Genomic DNA, 22,340 nt, shown 5'->3' with positions numbered 1-22,340 from the left:
TGGTTTCGTTTTAGTTTCTGTGTTGGAGACACTGAGCCAACACCGCTGAGACCCTGTGTTTCAATCCGGGTTTCGTCTCCAGCCATAGATAGGTTTACACTTGGTTGTAAGATGTATTGGGTCTCTGCCCAGTCGCAGTCGACTCTCGTAGAGACTCGTAGACTTGCACAGAGTCTGATAGATTTACATAGACTGGGTTCGGATTGAACCGGGATCTCAGGTGCAGGGGATTGATGGACCTGGTGGTCTGCGTTGTTTGCCCACAGACGCCAGCAAAGAAAGGGAAACCAACAGGAGCCCTGGGAGAAGTGAGTGATGCACACACATGCTCACTCACACAGCGTGCACTCACTCACACAGCGTGCACTCACTCACACAGCGCACTCACTCACACAGCGTGTACTCACTCACACAGCGTGCACTCACTCACACAGCGTGCACTCACTCACACAGCGTGCACCCACTCATACAGCGTGCACTCACTGACACAGCGTGCACTCACTCACACAGCGTGCACTCACTCACACAGCGTGCACTCACTCACACAGCGTGCACCCACTCACACAGCGTGCACTCACTCGCACAGCGTGCACCCACTCACACAGCGTGCACTCACTCACACAGCGTGCACTCACTCACTCACACAGCGTGCACCCACTCACACAGCGTGCACTCACTCACACAGCGTGCACTCTCTCACACAGCGTGCACTCACTCACACAGCGTGCACTCACTCACACAGCGTGCACTCACTCACACAGCGTGTACCCACTCACACAGCGTGCACTCACTCACACAGCGTGCACTCACTCGCACAGCGTGCACTCACTCACACAGCGTGCACTCACACAGCGTGCACTCACTCACACAGCGTGCACCCACTCACACAGCGTGTACCCACTCACACAGCGTGCACTCACTCACACAGCGTGTACCCACTCACACAGCGTGCACTCACTCACACAGCGTGCACTCACTCACACAGCGTGCACTCACTCACACAGCGTGCACTCACTCACACAGCGTGCACTCACTCACACAGCGTGCACTCACTGACACAGCGTGTAGTCACAACTGTGTAGCGCGCACATGGATAGCACACCTGTATGACAATACCTCTGTGTGTGTACGCGTGTGTATGGGGAGCGGTGGTGCAATGGTTAGCGCACTGCGCTGCTTTCCCGGCCACCCGAGCTAGATTGCCGCTCACGGCCAACACCAGTGACGATTCATCTGAACCGTTTGTTGACCTCCCTCCCCTAGGTAGACTCGGCCTTAAATGAGTAGCTGGTGCTGTGTGTATCAAACATCGGCGCTGGGGAGACAAAGGCGGCCGGGTGTGGTGTTCGCCACCCACCTCCCGCCTCGCGCGTCTTGCCGGCCTTCGGAGGAGTTACTCGCTTCCAGCGGGGGGGGTGGGGGGGGCCTTTGTCTCAATCTTCTTCCGTGCGTGCGAGTGCACAGGTGCAGACGGACTCCGGATTCTCCGAGTTCCTGGAGGCTCACGTCAACCGCGCCGAGTCCACCTTCTGGGGCAACGACGATTGTACGCTTGGTCGCCACCCCGCGGCCAAGAAGGGTGTTGGCGACGCCGATGACGACGCCGATGACGATGGCGGCGGCAAGGCCAAATCAAGACCCAAACGTTCGGCGGCGGGCAAACCTGGCGGAGCAACGCGCGTGCGGAGAGAGACGACCGGAGCCAAGGCTGACTACCTGAACTTTGACGACGATGACGACGGCGACGACGGCGACGACGGCGATGACGGCGATGATGGCGGAAAGGCAAGGAAGGAAGGTGAGGAGGTGATCGTGTGGTGGTGTACTGAGCGTGGCGAACGATGGCTTGTTGTGTGTGAGGATTCTAAGTGCGATTGTGCGTGGGGGAGCGGCAGCGTGGCGGTTAGCGCCGCGCTGCCGCTACCAAACCGCTCACGTCCACCAAACACCGGGTGACGGTTATCGGAACCACTCCCGGGCCTCCCCTAGGTCGACTCGGCCTCAAACGAGCACCTGGTGCGGTGTGTAGTAAACATCGCCGCTGGGGAGACAAAGGCGGCCGGGCGTGGTGCTGGCCGCCCACCCCCTCGTGGTGCCGTGCCGGCCTTCATAGGTGCTGCTCGCTAGCGGCGGCACTTGCCCCGGCATTTTGTTTTTGGCGGTGGCGGTGATCACGATGGGAACACCACGTAGCCTTTCGCGAGCGTTGTCATTTCACGGTGAAGGTTTTTTTTTTTCTGAGTGAGATCGACGCGGTTCTAGTCACGCGATCTGGCCCAATGGGAACAGAGAGGGCGACTTTGTATGGCCGCGTGCCGACGTTGTGCAGAAGTGAAACCCGCCAACATGAAGCAGCTCTCCGACCTGGAGTACCTCCGAACGAAGGTGGTCAAGGCCCTCGGCAGCGACGACGACGACGACGACGACGATGACGGCGGTCACGGCGAGGAGGAGGAGGTGGAGGAGGGGTAAGGAGCGTGGTTGTGTCGCGGTGAGCGGTGACACCGTGGGGGAGTCGGGGGGGGGGGGGGGGGGCGGGACCCTTGAGGGTCAGGCCACGCGTGCCGTGGGAGTCGTCCCATGGCAAGGCCCGCGTCGCCACGGTTACGTTGTCATCATACTGGCAGTGGGAAACGCAGTGGACTGGAAGGCCAACCGGGATTCATTCACAGGAGGCAGGGGGTTAATTGTGTATGTCTGTGGATGTCTGTCCACGTGGGAGGGGTGTGGCTGGGTGGAGAGGGGAGGGTAGGGAGGGGCTTGGTGGGGAGGGTGGGGAGGGGCTGGGTGGGGGGTGGGAGGGGTGGGGGGTGGGAGGGGTTGGGGGGTTGGGCTGGGTGGGGAGGGGCTGGGTGTGGAGGGGCTGGTCACCCCGTGGTGCCCCCCTTATAAAACTCAACGTTTCACCTACTCACGCCGGCTTGTGCCCGCCCTCACAGTCGGGCACATTGTGCTGAATACACCACGAGGTGCCGCCGTTGACCCTGGCCATTGACCGAGCAGTCCAACGTTCCTACCAGCTCCCTCCGCAGGAATGTGTTTATTATTGCCCCTTTACCTGCTAACGTAAAAATAGTTTATTGATACACGTGATCATTGTGCCCTCCCTCCCTCCCTCCCTCCCTCCCTCCCTCCCTCCCTCCCTCCCTCCCTCCCTCCCTCCCTCCCTCCCTCCCTCCCTCCCTCCCTCCCTCCCTCCCTCCCTCCCTCCCTCCCTCCGAGAATGAGCGAGTCCTGTAATCGCCATGCGTGTGTTTATGGGTAACGCACGCGCCAGCATTAACCAGGGCGGCCCGCTGCGCCTACACTGCTGCTGTGCTGCGCTTGCAGTGGTGACGGTGGAGAAGGAGGTGGCGGTGGAGCGAGGAAGTCGGACAGCGATTACGAGACGGGCGGGGAGGGAGGGGCCCGGGCCGACAAGGTGAAGCAGCAACGGCGGCGACGACGAGGGGTGAGGAGTACGGATCGGCCATACTTCACCGTCACGGTCACCCCCATACCCCGTCCACAACCTCGCGCATAAGTGATGATGGCGATGACGTCGATGTCGATGATGGCGATGATCATGCGCGTTGAGCTTCTTTCGCACCGTACGTAGGCACCCGTGCTTATCTGAGCATGACAATATTAATGGTGGTGGTTGTGAGGCTGACGACGATGTCCGTGATGGTGATGATGGTGATGATGTGTCCTGCAGAAAGTCACTGAAGAGGTGTCCGAGCCGAAAGTCGTTTTCACAGCAAAGCTACGCGGGGTCCCTTTCAACGTCAAAGAGGTGAGGATGTGTGACGGTGTGTGTGACGACGTGTGTGTGTGTGACGACGTGTGTGACGATGTGTGTGTGACCAGGTGTGACGATGTGTGTGTGACGACATGTGTGACGACGTGTGTGACGGTGTGTGTGACGACATGTGTGACGACGTGTGTGACGGTGTGTGTGACGACGTGTGTGACGGTGTGTGTGACGACGTGTGTGACGACGTGTGTGTGTGACGACGTGTGTGACCAGTGGTGACGACGTGTGTGACGGTGTGTGTGACACGGTGTGTGACGACGTGTGTGTGACCAGGTGTGACGACGTGTGTGTGACGTAGTGGTTTGCGCTGCGCTACGAACCTGGCGACCCGGGTTCGATTCCCGCTCACGGCCAACACCAGTGACGATTATCTGAACCGGTCCCGGGCCTCCCCTAGGTCGACTCGGCCTCAAATGAGTACCTGGTGCGGTGTGTAAACATCGCCACTGGGGAGACAAAGGCGGTCGGGCGTGGTGCTGGCCACCCACCCCCTCGTGTGCCGTGCCGGCCTTCACTGGTGCTGCTCGCTAACAGCACTTGCCCCTACAGTCTGTTAAGGCTACACGGTGGATGTGTGTGACCGGTGGTGATGGTGTGTTTAATGGAGTTAATTTTGTTGATATTTGTGATGTTAATGATGTTTATGTTTGTAGATGATGTTGATGATGATGGTGTAGCTTGTAATGTAGATGATGTTAAAGATAATATTGACGACGACGATGGCGATCGTGTGGTTCTGATTGCAGGATCGCATTCGCGAGTTCTTTCTGCCTCTGCGCCCGGAGTCCGTGCGTATCGTCACCACCAAACATGGCTCCCGCACGGGTACTGTCCCGCACACCACCGCTGTACACCACCACTGTACAACACCACTGCACACCACCACTGTACACCTCCACTGTACACCTCCACTGTACACCACCACTGCACACCACCACTGTACACCACCACTGTACACCACCACTGTACACCACCACTGTACACCACCACTGTACACCACCACTGTACAACACCGCTGTACACCACCACTGTACAACACCGCTGCACACCACCACTGTACACCACCACTGTACAACACCACCACTGTACACCATCACTGTACACCACTGCTGTACACCACCACTGTACACCACCACTGCACATCACCACTGTACACCACCACTGTACACCACCACTGTACACCACCGCTGTACACCATCACTGTACACCACCACTGCACATCACCACTGTACACCACCACTGTACACCACCACTGTACTCACCACTGTACACCACCACTGTACACCACCACTGCACACCACCACTGCACCCCACTGTACACACTGTCCCGCATATTGTGTGCCGTGCCGGCCTTCACAGGCGCTGCCGTGCGTGTGTTCAGGCTACGTGTTTGTTTATAGGTGCTGCCGTGCGTGTGTTCAGGCTATGTGTTTGTCACAGGTGCTGCCGTGCGTGTGTTCAGGCTACGTGTTTGTCACAGGTGCTGCTGTGCGTGTGTTCAGGCTACGTGTTTCTCACAGGTGCTGCTGTGCGTGTGTTCAGGCTACGTGTTTGTCACAGGTGCTGCTGTGCGTGTGTTCAGGCTACGTGTTTATTTATAGGCGCTGCCGCCCGTGTGTTCAGGCTTCGTGTTTATAGGTGCTGCTGTGAGTGTGTTCAGGCTACGTGTTTATAGGTGCTGCTGTGCGTGTGTTCAGGCTACATGTTTATAGGTGCTGCTGTGAGTGTGTTCAGGCTACGTGTTTATAGGTGCTGCTGTGCGTGTGTTCAGGCTACGTGTTTATAGGTGCTGCTGTGTGTGTGTTCAGGCTACGTGTTTGTCACAGGTGCTGCTGTGCGTGTGTTCAGGCTACGTGTTTGTCACAGACGCTGCCGTGCGTGTGTTCAGGCTACGTGTTTATAGGTGCTGCTGTGCGTGTGTTCAGGCTACGTGTTTGTTTACAGGCGCTGCCGTGTGTGTGTTCAGGCTTCGTGTTTGTTTACAGGCGCTGCCGTGTGTATGTTCAGGCTACGTGTTTATAGGTGCTGCTGTGAGTGTGTTCAGGCTACGTGTTTATAGGTGCTGCTGTGCGTGTGTTCAGGCTACGTGTTTATAGGTGCTGCTGTGTGTGTGTTCAGGCTACGTGTTTGTCACAGGTGCTGCTGTGCGTGTGTTCAGGCTACGTGTTTGTCACAGACGCTGCCGTGCGTGTGTTCAGGCTACGTGTTTATAGGTGCTGCTGTGCGTGTGTTCAGGCTTCGTGTTTGTTTACAGGCGCTGCCGTGTGTGTGTTCAGGCTACGTGTTTGTCACAGGTGCTGCCGTGCGTGTGTTCAGGCTACGTGTTTGTCACAGGTGCTGCTGTGTGTGTGTTCAGGCTACGTGTTTATAGGTGCTGCTGTGCGTGTGTTCAGGCTGCGTGTTTATAGGTGCTGCTGTGTGTGTGTTCAGGCTACGTGTTTATAGGTGCTGCTGTGCGTGTGTTCAGGCTACGTGTTTATAGGTGCTGCCGTGTGTGTGTTCAGGCTACGTGTTTGTTTATAGCTGCTGCTGTGCGTGTGTTCAGGCTACGTGTTTATAGGTGCTGCTGTGCGTGTGTTCAGGCTACGTGTTTATAGGTGCTGCTGTGTGTGTGTTCAGGCTACGTGTTTATAGGTGCTGCCGTGCGTGTGTTCAGGCTACGTGTTTGTCACAGGTGCTGCTGTGCGTGTGTTCAGGCTACGTGTTTATAGGTGCTGCTGTGCGTATGTTCAGGCTACGTGTTTATAGCTGCTGCTGTGCGTGTGTTCAGGCTACGTGTTTATAGGTGCTGCTGTGCGTGTGTTCAGGCTACGTGTTTATAGGTGCTGCTGTGTGTGTGTTCAGGCTACGTGTTTATAGGTGTTGCTGTGCGTGTGTTCAGGCTACGTGTTTATAGCTGCTGCTGTGCGTGTGTTCAGGCTACGTGTTTATAGGTGCTGCTGTGTGTGTGTTCAGGCTACGTGTTTGTTTATAGGTGATGCTGTGCGTGTGTTCAGGCTACGTGTTTGTCGATTTCAAGTCTGAGGCGGACCTCCGCAAGGCTCTAAAGCGCAACAAGGACTACATGGGTACGCACACACTGTACAACAACAACAACCGCCATTCGCCAGTAAGTGGCGGTGACGTCACCACGACGCTTGTGCCAGGCCATGTGCACTTTGAGGCCACGTGAAGTGTCGAACGCCCGCTGGCAGGAGGTCACGGGGCAGACCCAGGTGCCACGGGTCGACTGACTGAGATGACTGGCTGGTGCACCACCTGTGCCCCCTACTGTGCCTACTCGCTGTGCTTTAGCCACCCGGCGCTCCGCTCGTTGTTGTGAGCGTCGCTCCTCCGCCCTCCGTTGTTGTTGGACGGCGACTGCCTCCAACTGCCCAGTAGCGTCCTTCACGAGCCTCCTCCACAGAGGCCGATCTTGACACCGCTGGTACCAGTCATCGGCAAGTCCACTCAGCTCTACGTCCTTCTGTACCACATCACTCCATCTCTTCTCTAGCCCGTGCCGCGCCCGTTTAGCCCCCTCAATCCGGCCGAACAAAAGCTGTTTCGGCATGCGGTGGCTGGGCATGCGGGCTACATGACCCAGCCAACGCAGCCTTGCCTGCCGGAGGAGCTCACCAATGGGACCTTGCCCAAATCTTTCAAGGATTTGTGAGCTCCTCACACAATCCAGCCTCGTTAAACCCAGGATGGATCGTAGGCAGGCTAGCCTAAATGTTTCTAACCGGTGAAGATGTTCCAATAGGGGGGTCCACGTTTCGCAAGCGTAGAGAAGGGAGGGAATGACCGTGGCCAAGAAGACCTGAAGCTTAGTGCGGAACGACAGACCAGGTGGCTTCCACACAGCGTTACGCAACCGATGAAAAGATATTGCCGCTCGACTGATTCGGAGTGAGACCTCTGCTGTTAAACTGGAGCTGGTCATAAGCACACTGCCCAGGTGTGGGAAACTCTCCACTCTCTCCACAACTGCCCCATCACCGATTGGGAGTTGTGGGGGTGGAGTGTCCGATGGTACGAAATACCCAGGCAGGTGCTTAGTTTTGGTGGGGCTGATGGTAAGGCCCCACCTCTTAGTGGCACGCTCCAGTCTCAACAGCAGCGTCTCCAACTCCTCCTCTGAATAAGCAGCTATTACCAAATCATCGGCATACTTAACGTGGTTGAGCAATAGGGAGCCATCCCTTGACCGCACCCGGGCATCGATCAGCCTCCCATTATATCTGTACCATATGGAGATTCCCCCGGTACAGATATTGAAGGCTTCACGAACTACGTGGTCAAAATAGATGTTAAATAATGTGGGAGCCAGAGGAAATCCCTGTCGCACCCCAAGGTGTAGAGGGAATGGCTCGGACTCCCGGCCACGTAGTTTTACCCGGGCCCGCTCACCATCATGAAGGTCCTTAATGATCGTGAGTAGAGGGTCACGGACTCCAAAAGCACGAAGAACAACCCAGAGCCCAGGCCTACTGATGGTATAATAGGCCTTGACCAGGTCAATAAAGCAAAGATGTAGGTCCTGCTGGAATTCCCTACACCTCTGCTGTAGCAGACGGACAGAAAATATGGCATCTGTGCAGGACCGCCCTTTCTTGAAACCGCATTGGGGCTCCGCAAGCCTCTCCTCAGCGTGCCTGGCAAGGCGATGTTGAATAATCCTTAGCAGGACCTTTCTCCGCACGCTGAGAAGTGAGATGCCCCTGTAGTTGTTATAGTCTGTGCGGTCCCCCTTCTTAAAGAGGGGGACCACCAGGGCATCCTTCCAATCCTGCGGAACCCATCCAGTGGTCCAGACTGTTGTTATGATGTAATATAGGGCAGTCTGTGCACAAACACCACCCTCCCTCAGTATTTCGCTTGGGAGATCATTTCTGCCCGCTGCCTTTCCTGGTCTCAGACTCCGGATCGCCTTCAGTACTTCATCAACAGATGGCACCTCAGCTAGCCACTCACAGGGGGTGACTTCTTCCAATATTTGAGGCACCGCAGCCTCAGCAGGGTCATCCTCACTTTGTGCCACAATGTTTTCCTGGCTGAGGGATTTTCCCTCCCCCAGGCCCTCACAGAAATGCTCAGCAAATCTGCAAACCTGTTCCTGGGGGTCGGAGATTGGATCACCGTTTTTTCCCCTAATAATGGTAATAGGTGTGGTGCTGCAGGTTACTTTTTTGATGGAGTTAAATAAAGATTTGTGATTGCGGGCCACTGAGGCAGACTCCATCTCCTCAGCAACCCGCGACCACCACCCATCCTTGCAGCGCCTCACGGCTCTCCGAACCTCCGAGCGAAGGCTGCGGTAAGCCTCATTCTCTGATGTCGGATTCTGTAGCCGATGACAGTGGGCCTGTCGCTTTTTCTCAACCATCCTGAACACCTCCTCTGTCAGCCAGGGTCTCTGGGGAGGTCTGGACCGCGTACCCAAAGCAGCCATTGCAGCTGCATGAGTCACAGTTCTAAACTTCGCCCATTTACCCTTGACATCAGGAGGAGTGGGGGACGATGCCAACCCCAGCCGCAGGCGATGATGAAATTCTCACTTGCAACTTTCATCAGATAACTGAGACCAGGCCACTTTTGGTTGGAATGGGGTCCTGGGTGTACACCCACCACCGGAGCGGAAGAATGGCAGGCGCATCTTACAGATGACAAGTCGATGGTCAGAGGGCAGATCAGCTCCACGGTAGGTCCTGGTGTCAAGGACATGGGCTCGCATCTGCTGGTCCGTCACTATGTAGTCCAGCAGATGTTCTTGCTTGGACCCGGCATGCATTAATGATGTTGTGTGGATGCGCCAATGCCGGAACAGCGTGTTGGTAATTACAAGCCCATGGGCTGCACAAAAATCTAGCAGCCTCCTACCGTTGTTATTGAGCTGATCTGGCCCATGCCCTCCAATCACTCCAGACCAGGTACCAGCATCATGACCAACTCGGGCATTGAAGTCACCCAACAAGATGACTCTATCCCGAGGGGCCACTTTAGCCAGCACCTGCGACAGGAGGTCATAGAAGGCATCTGACTCATCGGCTTTGCCTGCATCCCTCCACGGATGTTCGTCTTCGGTGGGGGCATAAGTAACCACGACCACCAATCCTTGCCTCCGATTCATGGGAAGGCGAGCCCAAAGTAGCCTGGGGCTTACAGCTTCCCACACCTCACCGCCACGCTCCCACGCCCCCTTCATTCTTTTGTTCAAAAGAAGAGCCACACCCTGTTGTTTGGCAGTCTGCTGCCCCTAGTAGAGGACTTGTCCACCCTTCATGGCAGCAGGAGCCAGAACTGGTCCACCGGACCTCCTGAATGCCACAGAGATCCAGGCAGTACCGGTCCAGCTCCTGACAGAGGAGTGGCAGCCTCTCCTCCGCAGTGAGCGTTCGAACATTCCACGTGGCCAAACGAAGTGGCTTTTCGTTGTTTCTGGAGGAGCCCCGAGGGTAGAGATTCAATCTCCTGGCTCCGCCAATTGGGGTTTGGCCAGGAGACGTCATAGACGCCTGTCCCCCCGGGGCCTCCGGCACAAGCTTATTAGTTACATATTTAAGTCGTAGTTTCGTGGTAATTTTTTGAAGGTGGAGGGGTTAAATTTTGATTTAAAGCTTTCGTGACTGCAGTAATTCATATTCTTAGCCCTTTCGGTAAAGTCACGTTGAAGGGAAACAATAAAATAATAAAATATATATAAAAACAATAAAAATTCTCACGACGTTTCGACCATAACACAAACGGTCGTCATCAGGTGTGTCGGAGGGGTTACCAGCCCCTCGCACCCGTCCAGAGCCCCCGTTTAGCCCCTGTGGTGGTCACAGACGCCATGAGGGGAGGAGCCAATCGGAATTGGCTCCTCCCCCCGCAGCACTGTCCACGACAGAGTTGCCCGTCCGGCACCGCGAGGAGGTAGGGGGTTGTTTTGCCTGACACGCACACACTGTACAACACACACGCACACACTGTACAACACACACGCACACACTGTACAACACACATGCACACACACATGATGGGGGTCACGTGACATCCCGGCACGTGTAATGCCATGACGCGACCCCGTGACCCCACGATCACATGACCCCCCCCCCTCCCGCCCCCCCCCCCCCCCCCAGGCGAGCGCTACATTGAGGTGGCACGCGACACGAGACCGGGGGGCAAGCCCCCCCCACCGGGTGCCCCCACCCCCCGGGGCCTCCCCGGCCCCCCGGAGGATGGTCTCCCCGCCCCCGATGTGGGCGACACCGGGCGGCTCTTTGTGAGGAACCTGCCCTACACCTGCAGCCAGCACGACGTGGAGCAGCTGTTCAGCAAACACGGTGGGGGGACTGGTGGGGGGACTGGTGGGGGGACTGGTGGGGGGACTGGTGGGGGGGGGGGTTATGGGGGGGGAGTGGGGGGAAGAGTGCTCCCACTGGCTGCCCTGTGACCTCTCCACCCCCCACCCCCCCCACCGTGTTGCCCCCCAGGGCCCCTGTCGGATGTTCGTTTTCCCCTGGACACGATGTCCGGCCGCCCCAAGGGCTTCGCGTTTGTTGGGTTTGTGCAGAGCGAGGACGCCGTACGTGCCCTCGCTCTGCTCGACGGATCCATCTTCCAGGTGGGTCACCCCCGCGGAGACGGAGCGGCGGAGCGACGGAGCGACGGAGCGGCCACGGGGGCCAGCGTGCGCGTGTGTGTACTGTGCGCGTGTGTGTGTACTGTGTGTGTACTGTGTGTGTGTGTGTGTGTACTGTGTGTGTGTGTGTACTGTGTGTGTGTGTACTGTGCGCGTGTGTGTGTACTGTGCGTGTGTGTACTGTGCGCGTGTGTGTACTGTGTGTGTGTGTGTACTGTGCGTGTGTGTACTGTGCGCGTGTGTACTGTGCGTGTGTGTGTACTGTGCGTGTGTGTGTGTACTGTGCGTGTGTTGTGTGTACTGCGCGTGTGTGTACTGTGCGTGTGTGTACTGTGCGCGTGTGTGTACTGTGCGCGTGTGTGTGTACTGTGCGTGTGTGTGTACTGCGCGTGTGTGTACTGCGCGTGTGTGTACTGTGCGCGTGTGTACTGTGCGTGTGTGTGTGTACTGTGCGTGTGTGTGTGTACTGTGCGTGTGTGTACTGTGCGTGTGTTGTGTGTACTGCGCGTGTGTGTACTGTGCGTGTGTGTACTGTGCGCGTGTGTGTACTGTGCGTGTGTGTGTACTGTGCGTGTGTGTGTACTGCGCGTGTGTGTACTGTGCGCGTGTGTGTACTGTGTGTGTGTGTACTGTGTGTGTGTGTGTACTGTGCACGTGTGTACTGTGTGTGTGTACTGTGTGCGTGTGTGTACTGTGTGTGTGTGTACTGTGTGCGTGTGTGTACTGTGCGTGTGTGTACTGTGCGCGTGTGTGTACTGTGCGCGTGTGTGTACTGTGCTCGTGTGTGTACTGTGTGCGTGTGTACTGTGCGCGTGTGTGTACTGTGCACGTGTGTACTGTGTGTGTGTGTACTGTGTGCGTGTGTGTACTGTGCGTGTGTGTACTGTGTGTGTGTGTGTACTGTGTGCGTGTGTGTACTGTGCGCGTGTGTGTGTACTGTGCGTGTGTGTACTGTGCGCGTGTGTGTACTGTGTGTGTGTGTGTACTGTGCGTGTGTGTACTGTGCGCGTGTGTACTGTGCGTGTGTGTGTACTGTGCGTGTGTGTGTGTACACACACACACACACGCACAGTGGGGAGCGATAGTGTAGCGGTTAGCGCGCTGCGCTATGAACCTGGCGACCCGGGTTCGATTCCCGCTCACGGCCAACACCAGTGACGATTATCTGAACCGGTCCCGGGCCTCCCCTAGGTCGACTCAGCCTCAAATGAGTACCTGGTGCGGTGTGTAAACATCGCCACTAGGGAGACAAAGGCGGTCGGGCGTGGTGCTGGCCACCCACCCCCTCGTGTACCGTTTCGGCCTTCATAGGTGCTCGCTAACAGCACTTGCCCCTACAGTCTGTTACAGGCTATATGGGGGATCTTTGTCTTTGTCTTTGTGCGTGTGTTGTGTGTACTGCGCGTGTGTGTACTGTGCGTGTGTGTACTGTGCGCGTGTGTGTACTGTGCGCGTGTGTGTGTACTGTGCGTGTGTGTGTACTGCGCGTGTGTGTACTGCGCGTGTGTGTACTGTGCGCGTGTGTACTGTGCGTGTGTGTGTGTACTGTGCGTGTGTGTGTGTACTGTGCGTGTGTGTACTGTGCGTGTGTTGTGTGTACTGCGCGTGTGTGTACTGTGCGTGTGTGTACTGTGCGTGTGTGTACTGTGCGCGTGTGTGTACTGTGCGTGTGTGTGTACTGTGCGTGTGTGTGTACTGCGCGTGTGTGTACTGCGCGTGTGTGTACTGTGCGCGTGTGTGTACTGTGTGTGTGTGTACTGTGTGTGTGTGTGTACTGTGCACGTGTGTACTGTGTGTGTGTACTGTGTGCGTGTGTGTACTGTGTGTGTGTGTACTGTGTGCGTGTGTGTACTGTGCGTGTGTGTACTGTGCGCGTGTGTGTACTGTGCACGTGTGTGTACTGTGCGCGTGTGTGTACTGTGTGCGTGTGTACTGTGCGCGTGTGTGTACTGTGCACGTGTGTACTGTGTGTGTGTGTACTGTGTGCGTGTGTGTACTGTGTGCGTGTGTGTACTGTGCGTATGTGTACTGTGCGTGTGTGTACTGTGCGCGTGTGTACTGTGCGCGTGTGTGTACTGTGCGCGTGTGTGTACTGTGTGTGTGTGTGTACTGTGCGCGTGTGTGTACTGTGCGTGTACTGTGCGTGTGTGTACTGTGCGTGTGTGTACTGTGCGTGTGTGTACTGTGCGTGTGTGTACTGTGCGCGTGTGTACTGTGTGTGTGTGTGTACTGTGCGTGTGTGTACTGTGCGTGTGTGTGTACTGTGCGCGTGTGTGTACTGTGCGCGTCTGTGTACTGTGCGTCTGTGTACTGTGCGTGTGTGTACTGTGCGCGTGTGTGTACTGTGCGCGTGTGTGTACTGTGCGTGTGTGTACTGTGTGCGTGTGTGTACTGTGCGCGTGTGTGTACTGTGCGCGTGTGTGTACTGTGTGTGTACTGTGCGTGTGTGTGTACTGTGCGCGTGTGTGTACTGTGCGTGTGTGTGTACTGTGCGTGTGTGTACTGTGCGTGTGTGTGTACTGTGCGCGTGTGTGTACTGTGCGCGTGTGTGTACTGTGCGTGTGTGTACTGTGCGTGTGTGTACTGTGCGTGTGTGTGTACTGTGCGTGTGTGTACTGTGCGCGTGTGTATGTACTGTGCGTGTGTGTGTACTGTGCGCGCGTGTGTACTGTGCGCGCGTGTGTACTGTGCGCGTGTGTACTGTGCGCGTGTGTGTGTACTGTGCGCGTGTGTACTGTGCGTGTGTGTGTACTGTGCGTGTGTGTACTGTGCATGTGTGTGTACTGTGCGCGTGTGTGTACTGTGCGTGTGTGTGTACTGTGCGCGTGTGTACTGTGCGTGTGTGTGTACTGTGCGTGTGTGTACTGTGCATGTGTGTGTACTGTGTGTGTGTGTGTGTACTGTGCGTGTGTGTGTACTGTGCGTGTGTGTACTGTGCATGTGTGTGTACTGTGCGTGTGTGTGTACTGCGCGTGTGTGTACTGAGCGTGTGTGTACTGTGCGTGTGTGTACTGTGTGCGTGTGTGTACTGTGTGCGTGTGTGTACTGTGCGCGTGTGTGTACTGTGCGCGTGTGTGTACTGTGCGCGTGTGTGTACTGTGCGCGTGTGTGTACTGTGCGCGTGTGTGTACTGTGCGCGTGTGTGTACTGCGGGCGTGTGTGTACTGCGTGCGTGTGTGTACTGTGCGTGTGTGTACTGTGCGTGTGTGTACTGTGTGTGTGTACTGAGCGTGTGTGTACTGTGCGTGTGTGTGGACTGAGCGCGTGTGTGTACTGTGCGCGTGTGAAGTGCACATAGCCTGGCACAAGCGGTGACGTCTCCGCTACTTAGTGGCGAATGGCGGTTGTTGTTGCGTGAGCGGTGGTGTAGTGGTTATCTCGCTGCGCTACGAACCCGGCAATCTGAGTTCGATTCCCGCTCAGCTACCACCAACACCGATGACGATTATCTGAACCGGTCCTGTAAACAGGTACCTATGAAGGCCGTATCGGCCTTCATAGGTGCTGCTCGCTCACAGCACTTGCCCCAACAGCCTGTGTAGTCCATAATAGAGGTTAATTTTTGGGGCTTGATCGCGTAGATATATAAATGTTGTGTCGTTAAACCCGCCACCACCCGACACAGCCAACTAGTAAGGGTTGTCACGTGAACAAGAACGTGGCCAATTCGTTACTAGCACAGCACACCGCTTAGTGCGTGTTGGGGAGTCAATCCGCAACGTTTACAATCTGCGTGGGCTCCACCGCTCGGGATCCTTGTCTTGTTACGTGGTGAAGAGTGAGCGCGGTGTGCGTCTGTCAGGGTCGCATGCTGCATGTGCTGCCCGCGATGGTGAGGAAGGAGGAGGAGGGTGAGGAGGTGGGCCCCACCTCGTCCACCTCCTCGTACAAACGCGACAAGGAGAAGCGCGACAAAGCAAGGTGACAGTCGCATCGTCATCGCCATCGTCGCTGCCATCGTCACCATCGCCATCGATATCGCAGTCGTCATTCAACTAACCTCATCAGTATCTTGAGCGCCGTGCTATCGTTATCATCATCATCATCATCATTCGATCATCGCCATCATCATGAAGACATTGATGAACCCGATTGCGGAGTCAGGGAAGCGGTGATTTCAATGCTCTTGTTGGTTGTGAAGATGCTGATGAAGGTGGTTGTGATGATGGTGACGGTGAATATTGTGATGGTTGTGATGACGATGGTGACGTCCACAAGGTGGTGACGAAGATGTCGACGAGGTGGTGGTGGTGATGATGGCGATGATTCTGATGATGATGATGGTGATGAGGTGGTGGCGACAATGACGACGCCGATGATGACGAGGGTGGGGTTCCGTGTCTCTCTCAGCTCCCACAACTGGAACGCTCTGTTCCTGGGCATCAACGCAGTGGCAGACGCCATGGCCACCGCTTACGGCACCAGCAAGAGGCGCGTGCTGGACCACGTGAGTGTCTCTGTGTGTCTGTGTGTGCGTGTGTGTGTGTGTCTGTGTGCGTGTGTGTCTGTGTGCGTGTGTGTCTGTGTGTGTGTGTGTCTGTGTGCGTGTGTGTGTGTGTGTGTGTCTGTGTGTGTGTGTCTGTGTGTGTGTGTCTGTGTGTGTGTCTCTGTGTGTGTATGTGCCTGTGTGTGTGTGTGTCTGTGTGTGTGTGTGTCTGTGTGTGTGTGTGTCCTGTGTGTGTGTGTGTCCTGTGTGTGTGTGTGTCTCTGTGTGCGTGAGTGTCTCTGTGTGTGTGCGTGTCTGTGTGTGTGTGTGTGTCTGTGTGCGTGTGTGTTTGTGTGGGTGTGTGTCTGTGTGCGTGTGTGTCTGTGTGTGTGTGTGTCTGTGTGTGTGTGTGTCTGTGTGTGTGTGTCTGTGTGTGTGTCTCTGTGTGTGTGTCTCTGTGTGTGTGTGTGTGTCTGTGTGTGTGTATGTGCCTGTGTGTGTGTGTGTCTGTGTGTGTGTGTGTCCTGTGTGTGTGTGTGTCCTGTGTGTGTGTGTGTCTCTGTGTGCGTGAGTGTCTCTGTGTGTGTGCGTGTCTGTGTGTGTGTGTGTGTCTGTGTGCGTGTGTGTTTGTGTGGGTGTGTGTCTGTGTGCGTGTGTCTGTGTGCGTGTGTCTGTGTGTGTGTGTGTCTGTGTGTGTGTGTGTCAGTGTGTGTGTCTGTGTGTGTGTGTCGGTGTGTGTCCGTGTGTGTCAGTGTCGTGGGGAGCGGTGGTGTAGCGTTCAGCGCACTGCGCTACGAACCTGGCGATCCGAGTTCGATTCCCACTCACGGCCTACACCAGTGACGATTATCTGAACCGGTCCTGGGCCTCCCCAAGGTCGACTAAGCCTCAATGAGTACCTGGTGTGGCGTGTAAAAACATCACCGCTGGGGAGACAAAGACGGTCGGGCGTGGTGCTGGCCACCCACCCCCTCGTGTGGCATTCCGGCCTTCATAGGTGCTCGCTAACAGCACTTGCCTCTACAGTCTCTGAAGGCTATACGAGGGATCTTTGTCTTTTGTGTCAGTGTGTGTCAGTGTCGTGGGGAGTGGTAGTGTAGCGTTTAGCGCTACGCTGCGCTACGAACCTGGCGATCCGAGTTCGATTCCCGCTCACGGCCTACACCAGTGACGATTATCTGAATCGGTCCTGGGCCTCCCGTAGCCTCAAAGGAGTACCTGGTGCGGTGTGTAGTGAACATCGCTCCTAGGAAGACAAAGGTGGCCGGGCGTGGTGCTGGCCAGCCACCCCTTGCCCCAAACGTTTGTTAAGGCCTATGCGGGGGGAATCTTTGTCTTTGTGTGCGTCGGTGATGATTATCTGAACCAGTGCTGGGCTTCCCCTAGGTCGACTCGGCCTCATACGGGTACCCGGTGCGGTGTTTAAACGTCTTAATTCGGGAGACAAAGGCGGCCAGGCGTGATGCTCGCCTCCCATTTCATACCCCTTGGATGCGTGCTGTGTCGTCCTTCACAGGTGCTGCTCGCTAACAGCACTTGCCCCAACAGCCTGTGTAGGATATACGGGGGGGGGGGCGAGTCTTCATTCTTTGTCGCTGTGTGTGTGCGTCGCCGTGTGCTCCTGGCTCCGCGGTCCTCCGCTCCCCGCCGGTTGCCCAGGAGACGGAGGGCAGCGCGGCGGTGCGGCTGGCCCTGGGGGAGGCGGAGATCGTCACGGAGACGCGGCGCTTCCTCGAGGAGGCCGGAGTCCAGCTCAACGCGTTCGGCCAGGTGAGGGCCCCACAACGGCCATCATGAACCCACCCACACCGCCCACCCCGCCCACAAGACCATCGTGAACCCACCCACACCACCCACACGGCCATCGTGAACCCACCCACACGGCCATCGTGAACCCACCCACACGGCCCACATTCCCACACGGCCATCGTGAACCCAGCCACAAGGCCCACACCACCCACAAGGCCATCGTGAACCCACCCACACCACCCACAAGGCCATCGTGAACCCACCCACACGGCCCACACGGCCATCGTGAACCCACCCACACGGCCATCGTGAACCCACCCACACCACCCACAAGGCCATCGTGAACCCACCCACACGGCCCACATGGCCATCGTGAACCCACCCACACCGCCCACACCGCCCACAAGGCCATCGTGAACCCACCCACACGGCCCACATGGCCATCGTGAACCCACCCACACCGCCTACATTCCCACACGGCCATCGTGAACCCACCCACACCGCCCACACCACCCACAAGGCCATCGTGAACCCACCCACACCGCCCACACCACCCACACCGCCCACACCACCCACACCACCCACACGGCCATCGTGAACCCACCCACACCACCCACACCACCCACACGGCCATCGTGAACCCACCCACACTACCCACAAGGCCATCGTGAACCCACCCACACGGCCCACACGGCCATCGTGAACCCACCCACACCGCCCACACCACCCACACGGCCATTGTGAACCCACCCACACCGCCCACACCACCCACACGGCCATCGTGAACCCACCCACACGGCCATCGTCAATTGCAAATGGATGAAGACGATGTGAACGAGGTGATGATGGTGGTTCCCTTCCCTCCCCCACCCACCCCGTGTAGCCCACCTCGTCACGGAGCGACCGCGTCTTCCTCATCAAAAACCTCCCGGCCAGCGCGGACTTCACGCGCGACGACCTCCACGCCATCGTCGCGGGCGGTGGAGACGACGACGACGACGAAGACGACGACGACGCCGGCGGTGGCGGTGGCGGTGGGGGTGGCGGTGGGGGTGGGGGGGCGGGTGGGGACGCGCGGCACCGTGCCCTGGGGGCCCTGCTGGGCCGCGCCGCGGGGCCCGGGGGCCTCTCGCGCCTCCTGCTGCCCCCCCGCGGCCTCACGGCGCTGGCCGAGTTCTTGGGGCCCGACGCCGCCAAGAGGGCCTTCACGCGGCTGGCCTACAGCAAGGTGGGGGCACAGAGACGAGACCCATAGACTCACTCGCACAGAGAGACCCATAGACTCACTCGCACAGAGAGAGACACGTAGACTCACTCGCACAGAGAGACCCATAGACTCACTCGCACAGAGAGACCCATAGACTCACTCGCACAGAGAAGAGACCTATAGACTCACTCACACAGAGAAGAGACCCATAGACTCACTCGCACAGAGAAGAGACCCATAGACTCACTCGCACAGAGAAGAGACCCATAGACTCACTCGCACAGAGAAGAGACCCATAGACTCACTCGCACAGAGACGAGACCCATAGACTCACTCCCACAGAGAGACCCATAGACTCACTCGCACAGAGAAGAGACGCATAGACTCACTCGCACAGAGAAGAGACCCATAGACTCACTCGCACAGAGAGACCCATAGACTCACTCCCACAGAGAAGAGACCCATAGACTCACTCGCACAGAGACGAGACCCATAGACTCACTCTCACAGAGACGAGACCCATAGACTCACTCGCACAGAGAGACCCATAGACTCACTCGCACAGAGAGAGACCATAGACTCACTCGCACAGAGAGACCCATAGACTCACTCGCACAGAGAGACACGTAGACTCACTCGCACAGAGAAGAGACCCATAGACTCACTCACACAGAGACAGACCCATAGACTCACTCGCACAGAGAAGAGACCCATAGACTCACTCGCACAGAGAAGAGACCCATAGACTCACTCGCACAGAGAGATCCATAGACTCACTCGCACATAGAAGAGACGCATAGACTCACTCGCACAGAGACGAGACCCATAGACTCACTGGCACAGAGACAGACCCATAGACTCACTCGCACAGAGACGAGACCCATAGACTCACTCGCACAGAGAGACACGTAGACTCACTCGCACAGAGAGACCCATAGACTCACTCGCACAGAGAGAGACACATAGACTCACTCGCACAGAGAAGAGACCTATAGACTCACTCACACAGAGAGACCCATAGACTCACTCGCACAGAGTAGAGACCCATAGACTCACTCGCACAGAGAGACCCATAGACTCACTCGCACAGAGTAGAGACCCATAGACTCACTCGCACAGAGAGACCCATAGACTCACTCGCACAGAGAGACCCATAGACTCACTCCCACAGAGAGACCCATAGACTCACTCGCACAGAGAGACCCATAGACTCACTCGCACAGAGAAGAGACCCATAGACTCACTCACACAGAGACAGACCCATAGACTCACTCGCACAGAGAAGAGACCCATAGACTCACTCGCACATAGAAGAGACCCGTAGACTCACTCGCACAGAGAAGAGACCCATAGACTCACTGGCACAGAGACAGACCCATAGACTCACTCGCACAGAGACGAGACCCATAGACTCACTCGCACAGAGAGACACGTAGACTCACTCGCACAGAGAGACCCATAGACTCACTCGCACAGAGAGAGACACATAGACTCACTCGCACAGAGAAGAGACCTATAGACTCACTCACACAGAGAGACCCATAGACTCACTCGCACAGAGTAGAGACCCATAGACTCACTCGCACAGAGAGACCCATAGACTCACTCGCACAGAGTAGAGACCCATAGACTCACTCGCACAGAGAGCCCCATAGACTCACTCGCACAGAGAGACCCATAGACTCACTCCCACAGAGAGACCCATAGACTCACTCGCACAGAGAGACCCATAGACTCACTCGCACAGAGAGACCCATAGACTCACTCGCACAGAGTAGAGACCCATAGACTCACTCACACAGAGAGACCCATAGACTCACTCACACAGAGAGACCCATAGACTCACTCGCACAGAGAAGTAGACTCACTCGCACAGAGAGACCCATAGACTCACTCGCACAGAGAGCCCATAGACTCACTCGCACAGAGAAGAGACCTATAGACTCACTCACACAGAGACAGACCCATAGACTCACTCGCACAGAGACGAGACCCATAGACTCACTCGCACAGAGAGACCCATAGACTCACTCGCACAGAGAGTCCCATAGACTCACTCGCACAGAGAAGAGACCTATAGACTCACTCACACAGAGACAGACCCATAGACTCACTCGCACAGAGACGAGACCCATAGACTCACTCGCACAGAGAGACCCATAGACTCACTCGCACAGAGAGACCCATAGACTCACTCGCACAGAGAAGAGACCTATAGACTCACTCACACAGAGAAGAGACCCATAGACTCACTCACACAGAGAGACCCATAGACTCACTCGCACAGAGTAGAGACCCATAGACTCACTCGCACAGAGACAGACCCATAGACTCACTCGCACAGAGACGAGACCCATAGACTCACTCGCACAGAGAGACCCATAGACTCACTCGCACAGAGAGACCCATAGACTCACTCGCACAGAGAAGAGACCTATAGACTCACTCACACAGAGAAGAGACCCATAGACTCACTCGCACAGAGAGACCCATAGACTCACTCGCACAGAGAAGAGACCCATAGACTCACTCGCACAGAGAGACCCATAGACCCACTCGCACAGAGAAGAGACCCATAGACTCACTCGCACAGAGAGACCCATAGACTCACTCGCACAGAGACGAGACCCATAGACTCACTCGCACAGAGAAGAGACCCATAGACTCACTCCCACAGAGAGACCCATAGACTCACTCGCACAGAGAAGAGACCCATAGACTCACTCGCACAGAGAGACCCATAGACTCACTCGCACAGAGAAGAGACCTATAGACTCACTCACACAGAGAAGAGACCCATAGACTCACTCGACAGAGAAGAGACGCATAGACTCACTCGCACAGAGACGAGACCCATAGACTCACTCCCACAGAGAGACCCATAGACTCACTCGCACAGAGAAGAGACCCATAGACTCACTCCCACAGAGAAGTAGACTCACTCTCACAGAGACGAGACCCAGAGACTCACTCGCACAGAGAAGAGACCCATAGACTCACTCGCACAGAGAAGAGACCCTTAGACTCACTCCCACAGAGAAGAGACCCATAGACTCACTCGCACAGAGAGAGACACGTAGACTCACTCCCACAGAGAAGAGACCCATAGACTCACTCGCACAGAGAAGTAGACTCACTCGCACAGAGAAGAGACACGTAGACTCACTCGCACAGAGACAGACCCATAGACTCACTCGCACAGAGAAGAGACCCATAGACTCACTCACACAGAGAAGAGACCATAGACTCACTTGCACAGAGAGACCCATAGACTCACTCGCACAGAGACAGACCCATAGACTCACTCGCACAGAGGCGAGGCCCATAGACTCACTCGCACAGAGACGAGACCCATAGACTCACTCGCACAGAGACGAGACCCATCGACTCACTCGCACAGAGAAGAGACCCATAGACTCACTCCCACAAAGAGACCCATAGACTCACTCGCACATAGAAGAGACCCGTAGACTCACTCCCACAGAGACGAGACCCATAGACTCACTCGCACAGAGAAGAGACCCATAGACTCACTCGCACAGAGAAGAGACCCATA

At 56.4% G+C, this 22,340-nt stretch overlaps 1 protein-coding gene across 1 annotated transcript in view; it reads left to right on the top strand.

Moving 5' to 3' along the window:
* LOC142925538 (putative RNA-binding protein 19) overlaps positions 1-22,340 on the top strand; it is a 44,240-nt gene that overhangs the window by 3,172 nt on the left and 18,728 nt on the right. The window contains exons 4-16 of the mRNA XM_076068421.1: positions 267-308; positions 1,465-1,798; positions 2,330-2,468; positions 3,331-3,451; positions 3,698-3,775; positions 4,543-4,621; positions 6,793-6,864; positions 10,900-11,103; positions 11,254-11,384; positions 15,205-15,323; positions 15,753-15,849; positions 17,488-17,598; positions 18,461-18,805. Coding sequence (XP_075924536.1) covers positions 267-308; positions 1,465-1,798; positions 2,330-2,468; positions 3,331-3,451; positions 3,698-3,775; positions 4,543-4,621; positions 6,793-6,864; positions 10,900-11,103; positions 11,254-11,384; positions 15,205-15,323; positions 15,753-15,849; positions 17,488-17,598; positions 18,461-18,805 — 1,872 coding nt within the window. The remainder of the gene's footprint in view (positions 1-266; positions 309-1,464; positions 1,799-2,329; positions 2,469-3,330; positions 3,452-3,697; positions 3,776-4,542; positions 4,622-6,792; positions 6,865-10,899; positions 11,104-11,253; positions 11,385-15,204; positions 15,324-15,752; positions 15,850-17,487; positions 17,599-18,460; positions 18,806-22,340) is intronic.

The sequence above is a fragment of the Petromyzon marinus genome, chromosome 21, assembly GCF_048934315.1.
Source record: "Petromyzon marinus isolate PM22_M1 ecotype Great Lakes invasive population chromosome 21, UKy_Petmar_22M1.pri1.0, whole genome shotgun sequence".
Lineage (NCBI taxonomy): Eukaryota > Metazoa > Chordata > Hyperoartia > Petromyzontiformes > Petromyzontidae > Petromyzon > Petromyzon marinus.
This window is presented reverse-complemented; position numbering and strand designations above follow the sequence as displayed.